The 18388-nt window shown below is 39.4% G+C and overlaps 2 protein-coding genes and 1 long non-coding RNA gene across 3 annotated transcripts; 1 reads left to right on the forward strand and 2 right to left on the reverse strand.

Moving 5' to 3' along the window:
* Positions 1 to 180: 180 nt before the first annotated feature.
* On the forward strand, positions 181 to 15864 carry LOC105281807. Its single transcript, XM_026970057.1, has 12 exons — positions 181 to 367; positions 9629 to 9816; positions 10044 to 10160; positions 10269 to 10417; positions 10547 to 10698; positions 11121 to 11340; positions 11554 to 11794; positions 14589 to 14683; positions 14755 to 14933; positions 15007 to 15204; positions 15282 to 15406; positions 15483 to 15864. Exons 1-12 carry the CDS (start codon positions 318 to 320, stop codon positions 15746 to 15748), a joined length of 1980 nt encoding a protein of 659 aa, XP_026825858.1. The 5' UTR covers positions 181 to 317; the 3' UTR covers positions 15749 to 15864.
* Positions 1719 to 3585, reverse strand: LOC105281823. The gene is made up of 2 exons (XR_894376.3): positions 2148 to 3585; positions 1719 to 2008 (listed from the first exon to the last, which is right to left on the reverse strand). It is a non-coding gene; the product is annotated as an uncharacterized LOC105281823 (long non-coding RNA).
* LOC105281848 (vesicle-trafficking protein SEC22b-B) lies at positions 15864 to 17985 on the reverse strand. The gene is made up of 5 exons (XM_011343379.3): positions 17741 to 17985; positions 17355 to 17464; positions 17115 to 17275; positions 16885 to 17031; positions 15864 to 16803 (listed from the first exon to the last, which is right to left on the reverse strand). The coding sequence occupies exons 1-5, from the start codon at positions 17813 to 17815 to the stop codon at positions 16655 to 16657; spliced, it is 642 nt and encodes a 213-aa protein (XP_011341681.1). The 5' UTR covers positions 17816 to 17985; the 3' UTR covers positions 15864 to 16654.
* Between the last annotated feature and the right edge of the window lie 403 nt (positions 17986 to 18388).

Here is an 18388-nt window from a genome sequence, read left to right on the forward strand (position 1 = left end):
AGTTGCGTTTTCATAAATTACACAATACGATCTTTGGTCACATTGTCGGTAAGCATACTTAATGACACTGTCAGTTTACTGTTATCAAGTTTAGCAAGTCTGTCATTTCACTGTTATCGAGCTACAGTAAGCTATAGAAAGAAGCTATAATAGCGCTATAGTGCTACTCCGTGACTCGACTCGGTTCATCAGCTCGACTTGGCTATTGGTTTAGCTCAGCTCAGCTTGGCTTCTGTCAATTGTTTGATACTCGTACGCTCGCATCGCTTCTCATCAGCGGTTATTGGCAACGATCCGATCGGAAAATTCACGGCGAGATGAACGGCACGTTCACAGAAATCATTGCAGAACGAAACAACAAAGCCGGGTAAGTTTTGATACTTTGAAAGTTTTGACTTTGATATTGTGTGCCATGTGTGATACAAGGTCTCCGTTATTTACGAATTGCATATTTGACAAAAGTTTAACATGTGGTTTAGTCGTATCGATCTCGAATATCTAACAACAGCACAAAAATAAATATTCATTTTTTAAAGTTCTTTACAATGAAAAGTGATATTTTGAATAAAAAGTGATAATTTGGATGATTTAATTAAGATTTAATTAATTTAAAGTGTGTTAAAAGTATGTGAAAAAAATTGCATTTTTTATTTGGTTCTTTTATCAGGAAAATTTTCAGAAGTTTATTCCCACAGAGAATAAACAGTCCTCCGAATTTATAAAGTAAATATTCATTTATTTAATTTAGTAGCATCGGATCATTTTTCATGACTTATTTATAATTTAGAAGTCCATCATGAAAGCAAGTTATCGAGTATTGACCAAACACTCGGTCTTAAGGGTGACAAGAGATAAGAAACAGTTTCGACCGACTATTGTCGCCACAGATTTGTGTTTCCAACGAATCCATGTGCTCTACGATTACACTAACGTTTTAACACTCGCTCTATGTCCATTTGATTTATTTAAAAATCTCAGGTTGCGCAGTGAATTATCCACATCAGGGACATGTCAATCGTCAATTAAAAATTCTACAGCCATTGTATATTTTTTGTTGTCTGCTCTGAGCTCGCGTTCAAGTATTTATTTTTCGAGAGGCAGGAGGGAGAGAGGCCATCTATTAATACATGCTACTATTTCTTTCTGATTGTTTAACTGGCTTCAACGCTCCTTTTTTACAATACGCGCATTACGTATCTACATAAATATAAAAATGTAGCCTCAAGTGGCCAATTGCGTTACGCGAAGCCCTACCCCCAGCTTCTCGAAAAAGTTACAAAGCTTCGTCGCGCCAGCAAGAGCCGGTAGTTCTCAGTTTGGCACCAGAAAATGTCGATCACCCCGAAAATGGACTTTGGCTGCATCGTTGACGAGTAAATAATTGACTCGCTTTTATATTCACTTTCGAATTCCTTATACTTTGAAGTATCAATGTCATCTCGACTTGACAAAAGCCAATTCAATACCAACTGGCTGATGCATAATTTCAACCGAGTAATGCATGCCACGATTTCATTATAAAAAATACACGCGGATAAAGAGATCTTGAATAATTCAGAAAACATGCGCTACTGAAAGTGAATTTCCGCATTGCATTGTATTGATTCTCGTGTCTTCTATCGTGTTTAAGCTGCCGATAACAAGACCTAGTTAGTGTCAGAGATAATTTACAAGTATCAGCAGAGCCTAGTGTCTGACTGGTATTTTTCCGGTATTTCATGATCCGATATTGCATGTTACGTATGTCCATGCATGCGTGTGTATCGTCAGCCTTCGACAAGTATACATACTGAATGATAACTACTAACACTTTACAATCGTGTTGCGTCTCGTTTAACGCCAAGTAAAAGCTGTCTGGGAATCCGAGAGCCACGGAATGAGGAACCAGCTGGGATTGTCGCTAATGCCTCGACGTTCCTTTCGTTTTGTCTTGGGTCTCGACACCATACCGATCCGGGACATTCGCCGTCAGTTTCGCGCGGTCGAGAGCGTAACGCGGCCGACAGCCCTGTACAGGAAGAAACCCCGTTACGAAATCCACTTGCCCGAGCGATCGGCACGCGCCCGGCGATCTCTGAATCGCCGTGTTGCCCGTACCACGTGTGCCCGCAGTGCCTCTCTGGATGTGGAAAGTTACGCGAACGTACCGTGCTTATTTCACGCTCGCCATTCGCGCTCAGTCTGGATCGGCGATCGGCGGCCGCGCGACACTTTCATCGCTCACGTTTCGTCCGAGATTCGCGCGAGATCGTTTGCGGGACCTCCTGATGCCATCCATGGGCGTGGGTGATCTGAGGGGAGGATCGTTGCCGAAGGGATCGTAAGGCGCGAGAGCAGCGCGTAAATGCTGATCGATCGATCGTCGATCCCGCGTTGTCCATACGACTCGCGCAGAATTCCATCCGTGCGTCTCGTTCGAGACTCTCGCGCTGGAGCGATAGAACGAGTACCGGAGCTAGTGCTGTGTTACCGAAAACGTCAGTGCGAGAGAGATAAACGTCAATCGAGCGTGCGCTCGCCGATAAATCGCTCGAATAGTTCGCGCGATTGTTGAATCCGTTCCGGATGCCCGAGCGCAATACACCGGATCCGATTCGTGAAAGCATCTACTGACGTGTGAATGATGAAGTTTCGGCGCCGCTGAATTCTATTTCTGAACGATGCGTCGTTCAAAATTTGGAAACACAGTGTTCTATCTCAAGTTCGGGGACTTCAGTTCTTCGAAAGTCTTAAAGATTCGAGCAAAGTACGATAAGAGAAAAGAAATCTTCACATAAAGGGTGTCAAATTCGAGACTACAATATTCTTGAATTCGAGCTACCTTCCTCTGAACAATTTTTATTTCGATTCCAAGCAAATTCGGACGCTCACGTTCTCACGCTGGACGTAATAAAGTTTACCATAACATTCCGGCTACTTCGAATTCCGAGTGTGAAAGGAAAGACTCGATTGGTGACAAGTCGTGATATCTTCTCCAACCGGAGATAGAAGAAAGATACAGCAACGGAGAGAGCAGATACAAAGGAAGCGAGAGAGCGATGTATTAGTGGGTGGGGATTCGTGCGATAAAGACGGACAGCTGACCGAGAGGACAGTCAGAGGGACCGCGGGGAGACAGGAGAGAGACAGAGAGCGAGTGCAAGGCGTCGAGTGTTTTATTTGCCGGACCAGCGGGTTCCACCCGAACTTGGGGGCCTGCTTTTGGCCCCCTCGACGATCCAGCATACCGTGGCCATTATTCTGTTGTTCGCTCTACCGTGCAGTGACGCGTACAGGCCATCCGTGTTTCCTCCGGTTGTCCGGAGGACGACAGCACGACGACGTTACACGACTCCGCTGATTACAGCACGCACAATCGCCGCCTCCTTCTTCGTCTGACGCCTCCTCCACCCGCGCTCCTGCCGTCGTTCTTCAGCCGCGCGCTCTCGTCTTCCTTTTTTCTGGCATTTGGCATTCGCGAGCAATTCGACAAACGGAGGAACGTCGACCGGATCGTCCGCGAGAGAGCAACGCGACGTCGCGCGATCGCCGGCCGACCGACTGCGTGCTGGCTGGACCCGCGATCTCTCCACCTCGGGACCGATCATGGACGACGAAAAGATCAAGCTGTGAGTTTGCATCTGCAAATCGCCTTTTGCACGCGTGCGAGATAATCTAGCGCGACAACATGCGCCGCGCGATTAACAACGACCGAGAGAAAGATCGAGGAGATCACTGAGACTAGCGAGCGCTTGCACCGCGAGATTTCCGAAAATTTTTAAACAAAATTGGGTTGGAGATTACTTATTAATCTCGTATACTTATTAGTATGGTGTATGATCGCCCGTTTTAGTCTTCTTTATCTTTAGTGGCCTATTTATTACGTTTCGATAGCACGCGGGAGTAACTTCTCGATGATGTTCTGAGACATTTGGCAAACTAATAGTGAAAACTTGGAGACTGGGTGTCCGATGGATAATCGGTTAAGAAGTATCGTTGAGAGAGCACGTTTGTGTAATATCTTGTTACACGATTGTTCTTGATACCTCAATGAATCAATCGTACTGGCGAGCAGAGAATATGGGATAATCGGAATCGATTGAAAAATAACACTTTACGAGGGGAGTTTGAGAAATTACGCCCATAACTTCGTCGTCAATCATTCTTTAAAGTTTTCTGATAACGCGTTGTCTAAAGCCTTCCCAAGTATCAAACGTGTTTTGGCCAATTTGCTTTAAATTTGATTTAAATCCGTAACAAGAAAGCCTTATAAAAAAATATGAAAAAGCACAGATAATTTTAAATCCCCACAATTCCTTTACAAATCTCTAAATTCTCTACGAATCTAGTTAAATTTCCGCATTCCGTAAAATCCCTTTGAATTTTAGGAAGTGAAGAATAATTGTCCGTCGCAGTAATTGCGCAACAGTTTCGGAGAATTCGATATAAAGGTGAGGATTATCGCTATCGCGAAAGATTATCAAACTATCCTTAGCAATAACGATAATCACGGTAAAACGGATGGTTGTTGACGAGATTCATTCGGCTACCTGTGATGTCCGCGTATGCGATGTCTGATACGTACGAGAGAGAGCTTTTCCCTGCGATTTCTCTTTCTTTGGGCAGTGTTTCCGCGAAATTAACGAGTCGGAAAGCTGATTCGCTGATTGTTGAAATTACGCGGCGATTACCTGTGTGCGACATGCAACGTGCAGTTCTGCAAACAACAAGGCCGCGCGATTCCCTTCACTTTGCCACGCGACAGGATCTCTAAACGTAGCAGCCGCTTGCGAAGACGTGCGATTGGTCTTGCGAGCATTAACAAAAACATGCAATTCTTTCCTTGTTAAACCTGTTGAACCGTCGGAATAAGGAGCAAAATGCCAGCAGAAATGCCAAACGAGACCTCTTAATGTTATCAGCACGGCAAAAGTTTGGTCTGATTAGATCAAACCTGGCTATCTCTGATTCGACCATCAAAACGCGTATTCTACAAATAATAAAATAAAATATTCGATAAAATAAAATTCCATGAGAATTCCCCGGACGCGAGCAAGCATCTGATCGCGTTCTGCTAATCGCAGTCTCGTGGAAATCGCATTTTTACGGTGGCTCGTCCGGTATTCCCCGCGAGATTGTTACCAACGATGGATCCCGTCGAACTTGGATGTAAAATTGCGTCAGTATTATTTACGTCGTAAATCGTAGTTACGAGCAACTAGGCGCGCGACGATGATAAGAAGAGTGCAATCCCATGATTCCCGTCTTCGACTTTACTCGTTACAATGAACTACCAGAAATGTTGGAGTAACGGGACCGCTTTTACGATCCGAAAGCATCGTCCAGCGCGGGCCTTCAAAACGCGGCCTTGGAACACTTTCTTATGTAGATACGCGATTTTCGGACCGTTTATATTATACGCGGATCAGCAGTCCACATGGAACTTGTATTCGCCAAATAATTTCTATTTAAATCGACCAATTCGAATAATTTAAAATTAATTTAGTCACGATAATAGCTCTGCTGCTGGATGAGCTTAAAGACTCTTCACGAAATGTCAATCGATTATAAAATAAATGATCACTCGGATAATCGTTTAAGGTGCGGTTGCTGTTTGCGGTTATCGATACCCGATAGACATCTTGAGTTTCTTTCTCGTCATGCGTGTACCTTATGTATACGTAATACCTCAACTTCTTTGCACAACTATCCATAATCGGCGTGTCATGCCTTTCAGGAGTAAGGGCTAGAATCGCTGACTCTCGCTAATTTAGAATCGTTCGAGCAAAATTGTAACATATATAGTCGCATTTGTTATGTTGTTTAAGTAGTTATAGAGCTTGGTGACTTGCTTTCATTTCCATTTTACGAGTCAATTCATTTTTGCATAACAATGTCCGCTTAAGAATCGATACGACTGTTATCTCACACAAAGTCGTAAGTTCCAAGCTGACATTTGCGACGCAGATATTTGTATAGCCAATATAACGACTGCGCTTTTTATCACGGAGAAGAAAGGATACATTCGCGCGCACGATCGCGATCGTGCAATCTCAAAACGATCGTGGGCATCGCAAGAATGCAGAAAATATGCTTGTCTTTCTTCGGTCTATCAGCAATCGTGTGACAATGTTTTCTCGCATAGAATTTCTTCTGCGTGTTACTGAAGCAATATACAGTAGTTCCAGAAATACGGACTTAGTTTCATTAGATAGAAAGTATCGTACGCGATAGACGCGGTTCCAAGTTGGATTGGCCAGAATTTAGGACATACCGGACATAGCATACCGCTGCAGTTTTGCCAAATGTGTTTTTATGTCGATCTCTGATTTGTAATTGCGCGCGTCATTGAACTGTTTTCAAAATAAACGCACGTAAAAGATTGAAAGAATTCGTAAAATAAATTCGAAAAACGACCGAGCGAAGAATACAATAAAATCGATGATAACAGTCGCGTTTTTGTTTGGCAAATTAGCAGGTTATAAGAAAGTAAGGCATTTTGCCTTACCTGTAACGAGTCACGCTCTTATTTTAAGATTTTTAATCTTTAAATCTAAATGAAGCTTTAAATAGAACGACTTAAAAATTAATTAATATTTCATTAGAATATACAGGGTGTCTCGGGTTTTAACCGACAAACTGCGGGAGCATATTCTACTAGTGGAAATAAGAAAAAATTCTTATATCGAGTTTGCTTAGAAATGCTTTATTACAAAGTTATAAACCAATATTGAAAAGAAATATGAGATAAGTAACAACGGATTTTTTCACAAAAATAAAAATTATCTACGCAATGATTTAGTGACGCATTTCAAAATGTTGTCCTTGCACATCGATACAAGCTAGACATCGACGTAGTACAGAATTTGTTACGGTACGACATTCCTGAAAATTTTGTTGCATCTCAGTAACTGAATTAGTAATTCGTTGCTTTAAATCTATCTGATACTCTCCTGTTAGGAAATCTACGTTGATACTCTCGTACGGCAGCTCGTGCATTTCCGTCACAGAATCCGTACACGAAATGAATATCGGTGTATTCCTCATTTGAAAACACTTTTGGCATTCTGATAGTAATTGCTAGTTCACACGACGATTGAAATCTAACAGCTACTATTGTGAAAGTAACAATCATACTGAATCGTTTCAACATAGTGAACATGAATACATGTGAATACACGTAACGTAAACATCTTCGACCTTCCAAATTCTACACTATGTTCCGTTGTTACTTATCTCATATTTCTTTTCAATATTGGTTTATAACTTTGTAATAAAGCATTTCTAAGCAAACTCGATATAAGAATTTTTTCTTATTTCCACTAGTAGAATATGCTCCCGCAGTTTGTCGGTTAAAACCCGGGACACCCTGTATATATATATATATATATATATATATATATATATTAATATTGCAAAATCTCTGTCACATCAATAATCTACTTTTTCGAAAGACATCTTTCTGACGCCTATGTGAATGATTCTTTTACGGCAAGACAAGCGATCGTTGTTCTGGTATTATCACAGTATAATTAATACGAAATTAACATGGTGTCGGATGGCACGACGACGGAATAACGACCGGCGTCGATTTAATCCACCAGTGCACTCGATTATTTAGGAGCTCGTGACAATCCACGCCATTCAATTCAACATTCATTCGCAGGCCATTCAACCGCGAGATGTTTTCGGAAACATATCCATTATTTGATACGGATAATTGAGCTGTTCAGAGGGAAATGCTCCGGTTTATTGCGATAAAAGATAGATAGCGATTTTGCAAAATTGCGAGGTAATTTTACACTTTGCGTAAAGATATCTCGCGTACAGCGATACTTCTGACATCGGTTGTTTAAAAAATAATAAATGTGGAATTTCCGTAAAGTTGTAGAGGCGATTTATCATTTCCTCATTAACCGACGAGCGTAGGAGGAGGAGGAGGAGGAGGAGCATTGATAAGCAATGCTTAACGCCGTATCGCCGTACAAAAGGAAGTTTGTCGACTAGTATCACTCGTGACCCTCAAAATGCCTATCAAGATGAATCTTTGCACATCGTTCTCGTGCTTTATCCTTGATAACGATAAGAATTTAAAAGATCCTAGATTTACCGCTTCAGGACCTCGACTTGACGGAGACCACTGTGAATTCTCGCATAAAGATTCGGTCACGATACGCCTCGTTTTCGTTCGCCTAATTGAAGGACAGATCCTCGAGATTCAAGGGTCAACCTTCCTTTTCCGCGTCGTCGATGGCCTCTAAACATGCGACGTGACCTCTCGGGAGGCCAAAACTACGCGGTGTCTCGGAAAAGAGCACGTACGTATGTATTTCTAGGTGAGGTCACGACGAAATTAGGATTATTGCTCATAAATCATGACGTGATCAAAATTACGAACCGTCTGAGTGCTTAATAATTCTTTCAGCCAAGTAGATTAATTAATTATCAATTTTAAGATAAGATAAAAGACTGAAAGGAAGCTCCGTCTTGAATGTTAAATATTATTATGTATAATAGTATCATGTAACGACATTTAATATCGAAATCGAGATGTGTCTGTTGTCTCATCTAATTTCCTTGTATGTTCTTGAATGTAATGGTACACACGCATTTATTAAGTGCATACATCTTCGTCGATATTTGTTGATCGTGTGACTTTGCACACGGCATCATCGTCATGGATCAGGTAGCGATTGGGAGACGCGTATTTGCACACGGCATCATTGATATCTAGTTGATAGATAAAATGCCATTCTGTGGAAGGTGATAAAGATTGGCCACGTACCCACGTACACACATGCATGTATACATGTAATATTAGCACGCTCAAGCGCGGTATATAGCAAATATATATTATACACTCGAATGTTTCCATCAGATTCACTGCAAGTGGAATTAATTGTGTAATTAAAGAATTGTGTAATAAAAACATATACTTAACAATTCGAAAAATAAAATATAGAAAATAAGTTAAATTGATAAGATTGCATGATTGAGTTTCTTTAAAACTTTTCTTAGATTTTGAAAGTCGATGCCGTCAAGAGTATGAATTTAATTTCGCTAGTTTTACTGGATTATTTACTTTTATTACTAAATTTCTCACTTCACAAATATATACCTATCATTTTCTCTTATCACGCGTGTATTTTATCTATTTCGTAGATTTTATCTAAAAAAACCGAGAAACAAAATACATGAGATAACTTATACAATTTCTGATTTTTGATATCGTGATCTGTTGATCAACAACTAAATAGGCATTAGTGTGATGCATATTCACAAAATGTGTGAATAAAATAAAACTAACACTAATATTATAACTATTTACTCAAAGGAAATTTATCGTTCCGACTTGAATCATCGGCGGCAATTCATACTCGATTATTTCATATGCGTAATCACTTTCTTTACGTAACATCAAAGAGAATGGTCGATGCGCGCCACTTACGATCACGATGAATAACTATCTAAGAAGTAACAGATCATAATCGAAAGTCTAGCATTTCTCTTACAATCGAGAGCGTTAAAGTAAGCAAAACTTATTTATGACGAAATTAGATATTACTCTGCACAAATAATTTTTTTATACTGTCACTTTAACAATATTCAATAATGTTAGTAGTAAAAATGAATTTATAATGGATTGCAGATTCAAGGATAAGGCGATTTATGGATATGGAACAAGCATTCCACCGAACAATAATGAAGATGAAGAAAATGACACATCGACACGGAAGGTGATCTTTTGTGTTCACGGAAAATTATCAGGTTGTTGCACCGTAGTGAGAGGCTCCATCGATGAAAATGCAGTTACTGATTTCCAACAGAATATGACAAGTATAAGCTTTCTCTAAATAACATTTAATTTTAGAATACTCTAATTTGATTCTTGGCACATTTTTAATTTAAAAAAAATAAGAACAATTGATATATACGATATAATTTCATTTCAAAAAATAATATACATACTAGCTACGTAGCCCTAGTATTTAATGAATGTATACTTTCACAATTATATTTTAAATAAACATCACTCATTGTGAACTTTTTGATTACATTTTTAGTATCCCCAGAAGATCATTGTCACAGGGAGAGGAACGAGGAGATTGACAAGAAAGCCCGAAAGAAGCTGTTGATCGCCAGTGCTCTCTGTGTCATTTTCATGATAGCAGAAATTGTTGGTAATATAACGAAATTCCTGATGACTATGTGAAATGCACTTTGTAGAGATTATTTATGAAAAACAGATCAATGCTCTTGCAAAACTTCTATTTTCCTTCTCTTTTTAGGCGGAGTATTATCGAATAGTTTAGCGATAGCTACTGATGCTGCGCATTTATTAACAGACTTCGCGTCGTTTATGATATCTCTCTTTTCCATCTGGGTCGCAAGCAGACCGGCCACCAGAAAAATGCCTTTTGGCTGGTATCGTGCCGAGGTAAGTAATTTCAGATTTGAATAGTAATATAAAACAAATGATCTTATATAATTTCAATAATATTCATGAAGAATGAAATTCTCCAACAATATTAGCGATTTTTATTTAACAATTATTTATACGTTTTAGGTAATTGGTGCATTAACTTCGGTTTTATTGATATGGGTGGTCACTGGAATTTTGTTCTACCTCGCGGTCGAAAGAATTGTTCATAAAGACTTTGAGTTGGATGCTACGGTGATGCTGATCACATCTGCAGTTGGTGTTGCGGTAAATCTAGTGTTAGTGATACCATTAACGATAATATTTATTTAATGCTGTGCACGGGTTTCGCGACGGGTTCGTGCGTAATACCGTTCGTAATATCGTACGTGTCTACAATGCGAAGTTATGACAATAATCGGGATTATGATAATGTTATACGATCGCGAATAATGTTGATTCGAGAGCATAGATATTTTGTTTTTAATGGAAAATCTATCATTCGAAAGTTGATAGAAATAATTATATAATTTCAAAAATTATTTTTAAAAAATATATATGAACGCGATGATCAAATTTAACGAAACTAGAGATGCACTTTCTTAAAATAAAATTTCCTTAAAAAATGATTCACGTAAAGATAAAATGATATTAAAAACGTAATCGTATAATGGTCTATAATCAAGGAGCAATTACGTGAAGCTATAATTTGGAATTGCAGAATGGGCCTGTCGTTGCATCAACATGGTCACAGCCACGGTGGGCATAGCCACGGTGGGCATAGCCACGGTGGACATACTGACCCGGAAAATGTATCCGATGATCTCAAAGGAGAAAATTCGAAGAAGAATATCAACGTGCGCGCCGCCTTTATCCATGTTTTGGGCGATTTTATTCAAAGCATAGGAGTATTCATCGCTGCATTAGTTATTTACTTTAAGGTACCATGAACCCTTTATCAACCAATTACTTACTAATACACATAGCTTATTATCACTTTTACGAGCTAGAGATAAAATTTGAAGAAATTATCGTTTTTCGCTTGCTATTTATCGCAAAGATTTGCAATATTTATGTAATTCAATGAATAAATTTATAACGAGTCGCTCTGTTGAAACGCCATGCTAAAATGCAGATATCTATTTATATTTTAGCCAAGTTGGAGCATAGTGGATCCCATATGTACGTTCCTCTTTTCCGTATTAGTTGTCCTCACTACGGTGGCGATTATTAAGGACGTAGTCAACGTTCTGATGGAGGGAATCCCAAAAGGCTTCGAGTATTCTCAAGTGGAAAACACCTTTATGCAAATAGATGGGGTCGTTAAGGTGCACAATCTCAGAATCTGGGCACTTTCGCTCGACAAAACAGCCCTGTCGGCGCATCTCGCTATAAGTACGTTCATCTAAGAATATAATGCCACGTATATATTTCTTCTTATGTACTTCAGTTATGCAATTCAATTATCTTTAAATCTCGCAGTGACCTAACCATCCCAGGAAAGATTAAACGCTTTGTATTCAGATTCTTGAATTGTTGTAATCTTCATTTAATAGGATCCTGATTTTCATATCTTCTGATTTACGAATGTTGGATTTAAGATTTTTTAAGAATTCATAAATTTTCTGATCTCACTTTGCGAAACTTTAAATTTTTTAATTTTGTCAGGTGGAAGCATCGCCAAATAAAATGTTTTTGATATTTTATCGTTTTTCGTGAGGCATTCCTCAAAAGTAACGCGATGCCTTTTGGTTTGCAGAGCCCGGAACGAGTCCGCAGAACATTTTGCGCACCGCCACGCGAAACATCCACGACAAGTACAAATTCTTCGAGATGACGTTACAGATAGAGGAATTCAATGAGCGAATGGAGAACTGCAAACAGTGCAAAGCTCTATCGCAATGAAAGTCATCGCTATTGTACTTATACGCTACTAAGTTGCGACGTAAGATATGTGGCGTGCCTCAAAGATAATTTTAGAAGTCCCGCTACAAGACTACGCTCTATCATACGAAGACGATGATTTCACGCGCGAGGGCAACGTTGCATCGTGAACTATTGTTATTTTTCCCTGTTCTTTTAGCTTCGTGAGAAAACGTATGAACAAATCAACTTCGTATAATGCAATGCGTTTATCGTGAACTGTGAGTTTTTGTTACGAAATTTAGGATAAATTATTATAAATAATTTCGTGAATAAGTAGTTTCAAGTTAAGCTATATCTTTAACTGTTATAACTGTAATAATTGCTACTGTTTCTTCAACTGCCGCCCACGTTAATGCCGTTATTCGAGATAAACATTGTGATGATATTTATTTAAAATGTGACCTATGTTTCAGTAAAAGTTACCAAGCCGCTTGATCTTATATGATCGAAAAGATATTGTTGTGTACACTATGAAGCGTAAAAAACGACAAAGAAAGAGATGAATAAACATTATTTTTCCGGTGAAGTCTCGATTGCATATCTAAAAAATGCAAGCGTATGAAATTTAATTATAATTCGCGTCCATATCGCGAATTTATAATCCGTTGCGGTATATTTAACAGTATACGCTGTAGTATATCGTTTATTTATTATTCAAGTAAACATTTGTTTCTTAAGTTCCTTAATTTATCTTCGAAATATACATCAGCGCAATCACTATGTAAAAATGTCATAAAAGCTTCTTAACGCATCTCGGAAAACGTCGCGCCTGCCGCCGTTTGCAAAGTCAATTTTTCAACGATCATCGATCATGACCATCGACCAAAACTCAGCCATTCAAAACCCGACTTTTGAATAGATTATTCGAATGCGCAGAGAATAATATTAAAATGTCTAATAATATATAATATTTATGTACTCACCAAATAATAATCAGCTTTGTTACACCTTAAAAAGAAGATGGCGATCACTGGAGGATGATCTTCCAATAGCGGACCCGTTCAAGCGAATTGTCGTACACGATCGAAATCGCGATCACGGTTCTTTAATGTGTCACAACTAACATCCAACTTTACTAAACACTTGCGATCAATCTTGACGTTTGACACTTCACACTTGCATAATAAAACTTGCGAGACACACGAAGCGTTTCGAATGAGTTTCCGCGAACCGTCGCGACGCGTTTCGCTACTGGCCGCGTTTCAGTTCTATCGTAAGCGTGATTGCGATTCTCGAAGATTATCGAGCGCAAGCAATATCGATTGCGATCGATTTAACCTGACAATAGATTTGTCAAAACTTCCGGTCCTTTCCCTTCTTTTAAATTAACAGAAGGAAAGAAATTTGAAATTTTATTTCAGAATTAGCATATTGCGAGAAATGTGCGGCCAATCAACCTGCAGCTTTTCCATAGAATTGTGCATTGTGCAACCGCGTGCGCACTGCACTTCGGCGGCCGAAGTGCAATTGGTTGCTCGCTTGGTGCGTATCCCCTCCCACGCTGTAGCATGACGTGTAAGGTCCCTGGCATCTATGGGACACATGCGTTTTCTTTCACGTGTTGGGTCGCTTGGAACCACGTTCTTCCTTATGGGAGTATGGACTATGCTGTTTTAGGTTAAGTGCTTACACGTTCGAGTAACTCGAGCGTGAATAATGGTGCATCTATAAAAGACTGGACGTTTGGCAAACAAGGCGAAAGCAGTAATTTTCTTTTACTTTATCCGAAACGAGCGCAAAATAATCAAACAAAAACAGTAGAAAAACGATAAAAGAATCAAACTTGAGAACGAGATGGCAACCGACGATGTCAAGTACGTAAAATATATGATTTATATATTAGGATTGATCAGAAAGTCCCCTCGAATTTTTCAATACAAGTAAAAGGCGAAGGGACTTTCTGATCAGCTCAATAGATACACGTTAGCGTGAAATTCCTGCAATAATATACCGAAAAGATGACGCGTTCCTATCACGTTTGCAGATTGGAAACGTGCGAAGTGTGCAATGTGAACAAAGCTAAATACACCTGTCCGAAATGCGAGGTTAGAACGTGCAGTCTTCCGTGCATAAATATCCACAAGAGGGAATTGGCATGCGATGGAATCAGGAGCAAAACGAAATTCATCCCGATGAAACAGTTCACCGATCTTGATTTATTAAGTGGTGCGGCATATTTTATTTAAATTAAATAAATTTCCACTGTGCAAAAAAATTGCAAAATGTTCTACTGAGACTTTAACGTTTAACTAATTCTTTTCAGACTATCGTTTGTTGGAACAGATCGGCAGGTCGATTAAAACATCGAAAAAGAACATGGAACAAAAGAAGATCATAACTCACTCCAACTTGCCAATGGTAAATTATTATTTCATTCTTTTTTCATACATACGTAGCTAAAGATGACGACAATTATATATTCCTTTCAGCATTTATACAAACTGAGAGCTGCTGCGTACAAGAAGAAAGTACAGTTATTATTTATGCCGCAAGTGTTCACTCGACACAAGGAAAATACCACATTTCTCGAGTGGAAAACCAATGAACTGTTTTGGCGAATAGAGTGGGTCTTCCCACACGCCGAGAACGCAAAGTGCATTATGGAAAAGTATGGATAACTGTGAACACACGAGAGTCCGACATGCAATTGAGCAGATAATAATTCATTATATTCATTACAGAGTTTTGGACAGTGTAAAAGTATCAAAACTCGTGCAACAGGTTTTGGATCCCATATCCACCTGCAAGGGCGAAGTCAATATCGAAACGTTAAATGCGAAGTTAAATTTATCCGATACACTACAGTATTACAGAGCGGCTGGAATGTCCGATATCACAGTCCTTTTGAAAGCCGAAAGAGTGAAGCAAGCGAAAACTAAGTAAGGAAAAATTTTATATTATATAATTAATGAAAACGTTTTCAAGTTTTCTCGCGTTAATAACAATGCTCTTTCAGGTTCTACGATTTAGATGTTAGGCTGTCATTACGAGAAAATTTGGAGAATAAGACTATAGTGGAGTTCCCAACATTTTACCTGATCATGAAAGAACATTTGTACATGTTTAAAATCGTGGATAGCGGTGAGTATTGTCCTTTTGATTTGACCATTTTGCAACAATATGTATGAAATATGTCTACATCTATGTTATTCTTCAGACGACGAAATTGAAAGCCTGGAACCTGGTGGGCCGAGTCATGAAAAGAATGAACTAAAAAGGAAAAGCTCCAACGGTTCCCTTAGTTCCATTAGTTCCAGTAGCAACGAAAAGATTAAGAAAGGCGAATCGGTAAATTACTTTTTCGATAATTTTTCGGAATCTGATGATGAGAAGACGGATGGAAAATCACAAGAGAATAATAAATTTTCATCCGCACTGAAGATACCGTTTTACGAAGACTTGATTAAAAATAGTGGACAGTGAAATTGGTATCACTATAAATTTATACTTAGATCAATTTTTAGTCTTATTATAAATACATTCTTTTATTGTAATTTCGATATATAATTGAAATATAAATATTGATAACGTGTATAACTATAATACATCTTGTTTTATTGGTTCTTTTGATAATACATATACCTGCACACCGCCCAACAATTAACACATAATTAAATAAATATACTTTCTTAGACTTGTACTAATTGAAAATTTCGCAGAGAATTAATAAGCATGGGTTAAAGAAATGTAGGAATGAGAACGGTACGACTCCCAGTGCCTTAATTTTTACACAGCAAGAGAATGGATAAAATAATATTTCATTTGTTTAATACATATCTGATATTTTACAGAGTCGATAATTTAGAAAGGATAATTTAACGTTATCCTAAGTAGAAAATTAACATGTTCATGTGAGTAGTATAAATAAGTATACTACGCAAGCACATTTGCTATATTTTTAAAACGATTATTACCATTTTGTCTTTTTATAAGATCACTCTAGAATATGACAGTAAAAATTGTACATACATACATATACCGTTCCTATATTGTATAACAAAAGAATTATTAGTTCTTATGTCATTGCACAGCGCTAAAAATTTCTCAAACATTTTATTGTGTGTAATTTGTATGTTATACTTTTATGAACATTATATATATATATATATATATATATATATATATAGACAATTTGAGTATACCAGTAAAATCACATTCATTTTTGTATGATAGAGCGTGAACATCTTTTAACTTCTCTTTCAGAAATTTAGATGACATTGTTTTTAGAACTATGGATCTGAGATGAATATAACGTGTAAATCTATCCCTGGTGATGGAATAAATTCATATTATCGAATTCCCTTTCCCGCCTGTTATATTATTATTTAACTAAAGAATAAAGAAATACAAGAGGAAGACCAAAAATGCAATAAGGCCGGCAACCGCTTTCACGTACATTGATTTACTGTTCAAATGTCTCGCATCCTTTTTGTATTTTTGTGACAGCATAGACAGATTCTGCGTTTTGGTGTCCAACTCTGCAAAGTGCAATCGATGGCATTAACATCGACATCGACATTTGAACCTGGAATAATAATTTTAGTAACAGAATTCTTTACCCGAGAGTACAGTACCCCTTTGCAAAACATCATCAATGTTTTGCACCATGATTCTTTGCACGTCCTGCAATTGGCTGTTGAGCGTGTTTAAATTCCTGCGAGATCTGTTGTCGGAGAAGATCTTCCTAGCTTTCTGGATGTACGTATCTGAAACGACAGCAGAATGAAGTAAACCATGTCCATGTCAAACACATCTGTTATCTATCATCATCTATTATCAACAACCATACCAAATTCGATGAAGGTATAAGGCCTGGTTACTGTATTTACGCGTTTGCCATACTGAGCGTGGAACTCCTGCGCGATATCCTCCAAGTAGCTGTACGCTATGCGTGTACTGTAATTTCTTTCGCACAACACCAAGTAACATACTTCGTTTTCGATCAGGTAACTGCAAAGCACAAAGTAAAGGAAGGTACAAAGTGCACGCAGATCAGGCCAGCGACGCGCGGTGCGCGATGACGACTTACTGGAAAAGGTACGGTCCGGTTTCCAAAGTACATCTACTGGGAGACTGCGGACCCAGCTTCCTAAACAGCATCTTCGCTTGATTCTGGTATTCCACAATATTTTTGCCATCCTGTAACAAAGTAACGGTATGCCTGTACGGTTAACCTGTGTTATTTAATTTTATTCAAAAATCGCGAGTTTCTACTCCGACTTTCGAAATTTCTATGACGTGGAGATTTCAAAGATTTCACTGTTTCCTCGTCTTCGCGGGTGCGGCGAGTCTTCCGTCGATTCTACGCACCGAACGCAATTGTGCAATTATTCGCGAGGCCTAATTACAAGTGAAGCGCAAAAAAACTGCTGTGCCTAACGGTGGAATGACATTTCATCATAACATATTTCTAACCTGCTCGTTGTCCTGCATGGTGGCCGCGAGTGGCAGACCGTCCGCCACCCTCGCGATTATCGTGAACAGGACCATGTTGCCCGGATCTGATCTTGGCTGGCGTTTCGTCTACAGGTGGGAAGGCCTCGAGATCGTCGTCGCGCCGTCCCGCGACTTCAACGTCCACAGACCATTCGCGCGTAACTGATCGCCGATGTGGCCATCGCACGTCCACACTAGATTGTACACGTCAGTCACTCCGGTACACTCGCGGCCCGCGGGGATGCCGCCATCGGGCGCCGATCGACGATTTGCGCGCTGCTCCCTCACAACGGCAATGGCTCGTTAACCGTCGAGCGCGCAACGACCTGGAATAAAAAAAACGAGGCGCCCCGCTCGTTCGTCGACAGATTATTAATTGTCCGTTACATTCCGGTGCGGTAACGGGGACGGTAGACGCATTCGAAAGGTGCGTTTACTCGCGCATACGTTCCACGAACGCGTTGCTCGTGGCGGGAAACGTTCCCGATCCGCGGCGATCTCGCGCCGGCTTTCCGCGCACGATTCGAGCAGTCAAGACGAAGAATTACCGGTCCGCCGAAACTATTGCGTTACCGTGTGCCGCAGGATCCGAGTGTCGCACGCAACGCTTCGCGGCACGTGACGATT

The sequence above is a fragment of the Ooceraea biroi genome, chromosome 6 (assembly GCF_003672135.1).
Source record: "Ooceraea biroi isolate clonal line C1 chromosome 6, Obir_v5.4, whole genome shotgun sequence".
Classification (NCBI taxonomy): Eukaryota; Metazoa; Arthropoda; class Insecta; order Hymenoptera; family Formicidae; genus Ooceraea; species Ooceraea biroi.